At 38.6% G+C, this 7,637-nt stretch overlaps 1 protein-coding gene across 1 annotated transcript; it reads left to right on the top strand.

Annotated features, from left to right (window-relative positions):
• The first annotated feature begins 2,200 nt into the window (after window positions 1-2,200).
• Window positions 2,201-3,559, top strand: LOC148950423 (zinc finger MYM-type protein 1-like). Its single transcript, XM_089091862.1, has one exon. It carries the CDS (start codon window positions 2,201-2,203, stop codon window positions 3,557-3,559), a length of 1,359 nt encoding a protein of 452 aa, XP_088947988.1.
• The last annotated feature ends 4,078 nt before the right edge of the window (window positions 3,560-7,637 follow it).

Raw genomic sequence — 7,637 nt, 5'->3', positions numbered from 1 at the left:
CTTATCCGTCAAAGAAATACAGTTCAAAAATGAATTCACCATTTCTCCTTGTCCCTATATCGAATCTCTAATCAACTTTAGAAATAAACATTAATTCTACCAAATTCCCGGTTTTGGCATTTACGAACTTGACCTGTACTTTGACCCAAAGGATTCTCACACCAATTTTGAACAAAATATCTCAATCCCTTTCTAGGTATCCGTCACTAACGTTTTAGGATGAGAAAAAGCGGAAGCCTAACCTGGCTCGAAAAGAGTCAAACAAGGAGAATGCAAAAATCAGTGTAGTTCCGTTAGGGTGGATAAGAATGGCCTAAGAAGTTCGAGATCTCGGAGTCTGACGTAAGTAAGATAAGGCGGGTCTGATGCTTTGATAAAACCAATCAGATAGATAAAAAAAATCAGTCAACTAAATATCGCAGAAAAGCCTGATCAAGGAGTTATGTCACAAACATGAAAACAAACGAGAGATCAACTGATATAGCCCACAAATAAGCCAATAAAATTTAGCACAAAAAGAAGAAAGGACACACTACAAAATTTCGTGGTCTTAAATTAATCTGCTTTGAAAGAATATTATTATATTTTAGCCGTGGACGTTTTTTTGGGATCCCAAAACTTAAGTGACGGATAACAATTTGTCCGTCTGTTAGCACTATAACTTTGGAAGGGGTTGAGATATTTTGTTCAAACTTGGTGCCTTTTGGTCAAAGTAAAGGTCAAGTTCGTAGATGGGCTCCCTAGCTCTATATTTGGGTGTGAGGGAGGGGGTTTCAAGTTAAGGGGTGAACAAATATTTTTTAAATGCCAATGAGATAGTCACTTTAGGGGTAAGTAGAAATGCTGAATAAAAAGCTGAAATTTATTTTGACGCCGGGCAATTGGTTCGCCCAGAATCCGGCCAAAACCGGAAATTTGGAGAATGTTCCTGAAGCTAATTAGAGGGTCGATACAGGGATAAGGAGACATTCTGAATCCGTTTTTCAGCTTCATTTCTTGCAGGACAAGTAGTTCACCCAGAATCCGGCCAAAACTGGTTTAGGGGCGGTCTCTGGCGAAATTATGTTTACTGACAATATTGTTTCAGGAAATGCATGTTACAGTTACCAAGGAAACACTTGGCGTTAGAACACCGACCTTGATAGAATGTCTAGTAATAGAAACGAGATTTAAATTCGAAACTGGAGAAGAATTCATGCCATTAGTCAACACAAATAATGAGAAGAAGTCAGATATAGGGCAAGAGGCCTCCAATCGAAGAAACAACATGAAACTCTTTTCATGTGACGCCAAGCTGGAGTGCATTATATCAGTAGTTGCTGGATCAGTAGTACCTGACAATGACATAGTTAAGACCGTCCGGGAAAATTCTGCGTTGAATGCAAGAGATATCTTGGTGGAAATACAATCTACATCATCTTCTGTGTTTGAGCTGTGCAAGGAACTAACAGTCGATTGCACTGAAGAACTTCTTAACATTTCGGCAACTAGTGGAGTTGTTGTCGAAAATCACAGTGACGACTCCGAAAGTGTAGTTCACAAGGATCCTGTAATAAGGAAGCCAATCTCTAGTGAAAACCATAGGAAATACCTTATTTCATGTGGTCCTAATCAACCAAAGCTGAGTGTGTTCCCAGCTGATCCGTCAATATCAAAAAAGAAACAGTGTCGTTTTCCCCCCGGCTGGTATGAAGATTACCAGTTCTTAGAGTAGAGTATCGAGAAAGATGCTGCCTTCTGCTTCATTTGCTCGCTTTTCCGTAGTGGTACGGGGCGAAATCAGTTCAAAAACGCTTGGGTGTAAGACAGTGTGCAGCAATGGCACAAAATGAAGAGCCACGGAAAAACAAAGAAAGGAAAACTGGCTAGTCACTTCTCTTCCGGGTCACACAAAGCAGCTTTGTCGGATTATTGTCACTTCGTCAGCAGTAATGGTCATGTTGATTTCTTACTTGATAAAAGAACTTGAGCTAAGCTTTTGCAGCAAGCAAAAGATGAAGAGACAAACAGAAAAATTTTGACAATTCTTTTGGACGTTGCAAGAACCATAGCGAGACAAGGCATTGCATTTAGAAGAACGGAAGAACAAGACGGCAACTTTGTTCAATTTGTTCAACTTCTAGCGAGATATGTGCCTGCTCTTGAAGCTTGGTTAAATGATTCTTGGTATAGACCATACAAAGTTACCTATCTACACAAAATGTCCCAGAACGAATTTATTGAATTGCTTTCAGCAGAAGTCAGGAAGAAGATCCTTTACGAAGTGCTGGATTCAGAATTTTATTCTGTGATGGTGGATACGCCACTCGATGCTTCACATTCTGATAAGCTTGCATTCATAATCTACACCATCAGCTCCGAAGGGATGCCTAGAGAGAGACAATTAGATTTTGGTGAGGCAAATGACAAAACTGGTCAGGGTATGGTAGAAAGTATAATAAGAACACTGACGAGGAGAGGAATTCCGCTGGATAAACTAGCTTTTCAGTCGTATGACTATGCAAGTGCAATGTCTGGTCAGTTTAATGGAACCCAGCAGAAAGTATCGGAACTTCTCAGTCGCCGTGTGCCTTATATACCCTGCCAGGCCCACAGACTAAACACCGTGATAGAGGCTAGTTGCAATTCATCTCTCTTGATAGCCGAGCTTTTCAATATCCTCAAAGAAATGTATGTGTTCTTCTCTTCATCTACAAAGCGTTTTGCGGCCCTTGAAGAAAAACTCTCTTCGATTGAAAACAGCCTTAATCTCCGAAACTTATCACGGAGCCGGTGGACCGCGAGGGCTGAAACCATACAAGCAGTGGTTACTTCGTTTGAAGCAATAGTCTCAGACCTTGACGAAATAAAACAGATGAAGAACGCCGATACGAAGACAAAAGCACAAGCCAGCGGCCTCCTGAAAAGGGTTCTCAACTTCGATTTTATCGCCTGCCTCATGTTCATGAAAAATATCATGTACAAGGCCAGGATTGCAACAGAAAAGCTTGAAGAAGAGGAGATGAACATCATCGACGCAATTGAGATGCTAGACGCTAGGAAGAAACTTTTTGGAAGAATATCTTGTGAGGAAATAAACAGTTTAATTGACAGTGCAGCACAGTTTGCCAAAAGGATGGAAGTGGACCCAGAGGTTGATTTCATCAGACACCATCGGCGGAGACTTGGACCATCTCGTTATGACAGCCGAGCTCAAAGTCAAGCCGATATCTTAATGCATCAGTTCTATAGACAACATTTCAGAATCTTGCTTGACAAGTTGACTACAATGATGGGAGATAATCTCAGAGCTTGCCTTGCCGATTTTCTACCATTTTGCACCTTACTCCAGCCTCCTTTGAACAAAATTATCTCAGTTGTAGATATTAAGCAAGCAACAAAGTTTTCCCCGAGAAAGAAAAGAGCTCCAGATGCTACTGGTCTTCAAGTAGAGCTAGAAGTTTTGTTCCAGTTTTGCCAAGGTACTTCCTGCTTCAGAGAAGTCCTTGGTGAAGGACTTCGCCGGAACCGTCCTGTCTTGGAGAGATTTGTGACACCTATGCAGCAATTGTCACTATGATAAATGTGATCAGTGGGAGAATACCTATCCAGGTATAATTGGAAAGAATTCTAAAGGAGATGTTGGTTTATTTCTAAGAGACTGGTATCGTCACGGTACTAAATTGTTGTGAAAGGAAGAATTAGGTTTACGATTCAACTGTTGGAATAACAAAAGAATTTGGTCTCTACGTCATCGTTGTGAAGACAATGGCTACTATAATTATAAACCTACTGATTTCTATTTGACTATTACAGAATGTGATTCACCATTTGAAAACACTATATGTGATATTGCTTCAAATAAGCAAATTAAAAGACGTGAATTTTACAATATGAATGAAAATAGTATCATTGACTGTGTAGAGAGATACAATAAGAGTTAAGCTACATTGTACTGTAGAAAATGTGACCCTGACATTTCAGCATATCAAGATCAATATACAGTGAATAAAGATCATGTACCAGCATTAGACCCCGGCGCCGCGCCGGTGGACCGACCGAACGCCACCGACGAGAGGCCCGGTTGAACGCTGCCGAAGTGTCGTAATGCCGCCGTCGGCACAGGCGGTGGCGTTTGGTCAACTTTAAATTAATTTTGTGGCATTTCTTTATTGCGTCAACCGCAAAGTCGGAGCTTTTCCTTCTCGTGTGGTTTAGTATTTCGATTTTCCTGATTAGAAATTAAGCAGGGCTTGCACTATCCCGGAATTTTTGGGCATTTCTCTGAAAATCTAAGCGTCCCCCCGAAAAAGAATTTGGTTCTCCGAATCCCCGAAAATCACGCAATCACGGTGCTACCCCTAGCGATTTATCACCAGTGACTTTCCCTTCCAAATATTACTTTGAATACCATAATTCATGACTACTTCTTGTTCATTAATTTTCGTCTCTTTTCTTACTTTGCATAAAAACCAGACAGATGCAATCAGCAATTGCAAATATTGCAATATACACAGTTTTTCATATGTTGACAAAAAAAATATCATCTTTATCAAATGAGTTTAAATCATTTCGAATGCAGTTTCCCAATCGCTATTTCTTACATCGTTCGTAGTCAAGAATTGTATTTTCATAGTTGAATATAATTACAGAACGCATTCACTACTATACAAGCTTCGACCTTCAGTTGGATTTTGAAATTGACAGCCAACAGATTGTTTCTACAGCTGAATTGTAAGTTTGCAGATTTTTTTCCAGGAGATAGCTGGCACTTCATTTTTCTTTTTACCGAATAAACCATTAGCTGTTTTTTGTTTCATTTTAATTTAAGTGCTCTCATGTAAAGTGTTAATCATGATGTGTTTTTCAATTTGATAAATTTACTCCTTTTGGATGCAGTTTATAATTTGACTGATATTAGGTATTTATAAGTTTATAATTTGGAATGAATCCCCAAAAGAGAAAATGAATAATATCCAAAAGAACAGCCAAAGGCAATAAAAAGCAGCAGTTCAGCCTTAGCCTACATGACATGTAGTCTATAAAGAAGCCAAAAAAAACTTTTAAATGTATTTTTTTATTTCGATGTATTCTTTTATTAAGCTCAAAGTTATATTCAAAGTTTTTAACCAGATAACTGACGAATTTGGATATACGGTATTTGAGGTTTTGTATGCAGTAATGCTCGATGAAAAAAACTACTAATTTTGATAATTATTTATGTTAAGAATACATAGCTAATAGATACTTCAACTATTCGTATTATGCAAGGGTTTTGAAACGCCACAGCCATTTCATTTCTATCAAATTTTTACTTCTCATGATGAATAACGAAGGAGATTAGTTTTCAGCCATTAATGTTTCAGGCAAACATTGATCGCACCAGCGGCGCGCCGCCGACATCTTACCGGCGGCGCGCCGCCGACATTTTACCGGTGGCGCGGTGTGGCGCGCTGTTTTTGGCCCCGCCACCGCCGGTCTTCCCTCATCGGCGCGGCGCCGGGGTCTAACCAGCATTAGATATTGTCAACAAGTAGCTATACGTAGAAGACGAAATTTAAAGAGGAGAAAAAAGTTGTTACTTATTTATATACATTATTACTCATTAACAAACAATTTTATACATATTTTTAGGAAATTTTATTCACGGGGCACTGAAATCAATATTATATAGGTATAAAAGTATGTTTTCCAATATGAAGTCATTCAGACGAGAATTTTCAACGTAAATGTTGAGAAACTGGTTGTAAGTATAGGCACGACATCCGAAACCGAAATATCGTAGTGCATGAAAACCACAGCTTTTAGTCGTTAAATCCTTCACTCTCTTCTGGTTTTAAATAATAGATTTCCCACTGCTTTCAATAAAGTTGTTGGTTTGTGGGGTGTAAAATGTATATGATAGGCCATGACGGTTAAAAACTCTATATTCTTCGCTGTTTGAAAGATGCATAGCCAATGACCAGTCTTTACGCTTGATAGGCTACTTTTAACAATGATGATGGTATTGTTAACACTTGGGATTTTTTCATGGAAGTCTCATGATGTACAATAGGATTTTATTTGGACATTCACAGATCCATATTAAATACGCGGATTATTTAGTTTGTATTCATGGTGCGAGGTCTAGTAGAACACTACCTTCGGGAGTGATTTCCCAATGAATTTCAAATCAACTCAGTGATACTAGCGTGATATTTTCAGTCAAAGTGTCAGCGAATGCACACTCTAAACATACTTCCCCCGTTCATACAATACTTATATCTTGAGTACCTGACAAGTTCAGTACAGTGATACCATGATTTTTTTTTAAACATTGAATTGACAATTTCATTTTCAAATAGTGGTTAATCATGATCTAGGGATTGCATAGTCAATTCATACAGAGTTTCGTAAGTTTTTTTATCAAATGTCGAAGGGAAAATAATAAGTGTACAAGGGAATTCCTTTCACCTTGCACACAAGGCTTGATATGCCAAAAAAGTAAAATCTTGGGGGATATGGTCCAGGATCCAACGGAACTAGCACTCTTCACAAAGGTCAAAGCGATTTTTGAGGCGATTTCTCCATTGATAAATTACGAGTCAGTGTAACTACAAGAACCAGTGGCAATTTTACGTTGATTGGTAACTGTATGGGGAACAAGAAGTGATTTCATTTTTTAACTAAATGATACTCTTGGGTCGCTGCAGCAGTGAACTCACCATCAGTATCAACATTTGATCTATATTCATAACCCAGTGCCTGTCCTCTCAACTCCTTGTATGACTTTGGAGTCATCAACATAAATTGTATGTAGCTTGCATAGTTTGATAAATTATTGCTAGTGCTGACCAATGTTCCATTAATGAATACATTAATTTGTTTGAACAAGTTGTGTAGGGTACAGTTTTTATAGGATAGACCGTCGGTAGTTAAAGGAGTTTGACTGTCAGTCTTTTGCTTCTCCACGACATTTAAATCAATAAATGTAGATGATAAATCGATGAAATGACCCTAATTGGAAAATATTTGAAAGTGTATATTTTCCGACAGGGGTTGCTTGAGGATGAAATTGTTCATAGTAGCCATACTCTACACTGATATCAACATTTTCACCATTAAATAGACTCAAAGACGAGGGGATTTATGGATGCAATTCTTTGTGGGGGAGATTTATCATCTTAAGACCCGAAATCCTTCCTTGATGTAACAATCTTTGTCTTCTTATTCTGCTTATTACTCTTCTTTTTTCTTCAAAATCGTCGTTAATGTCTTTTGCTTCCCACCTTGGTAGAGACTGATCGGTGAATGATGATTCTGGACCCTTTTTAATCCCTATCCATTTTGCTGAGATTTTAATTGTTCGCCAACATCTTTTGCCGAAGATCTAATATTTTCCTTAAGACTCTCTTTGAAATTTTTACCCGAGCTCCAGTCCGGTATTATTGAGGTAGCCAAGTTTGTTGCAGTAGGTACAATATATTTTCTGACAAGAGGTAATGCAGAACGAAACAGCCTAGCAAACCAACTACCAAGACCATAGCCAGATATTGTAGTACGCCCCTTGTAACAGTCGAATCCTTGACCTATTTGACGAGGACTCAGAGCAGCAACATAACAACCAATGTCAGGACAGACAAATAAAATTCTTCTATTGTTCATCTTAATCAACGGGT

The sequence above is a fragment of the Artemia sp. Qi Xiang Cuo genome, chromosome 7, assembly GCF_049724085.1.
Source record: "Artemia sp. Qi Xiang Cuo chromosome 7, ASM4972408v1, whole genome shotgun sequence".
Taxonomy (NCBI): domain Eukaryota; kingdom Metazoa; phylum Arthropoda; class Branchiopoda; order Anostraca; family Artemiidae; genus Artemia; species Artemia sp. Qi Xiang Cuo.
Note: the sequence above shows the minus strand (reverse complement) of the source record. Positions and strands in the feature narration are given on the sequence as shown.

Excerpts from the sequence above, each read along its gene's own strand:
- LOC148950423 (XM_089091862.1), top strand. The coding sequence starts at position 2,201 with ATGTCCCAGAACGAATTTATTGAATTGCTTTCAGCAGAAGTCAGGAAG.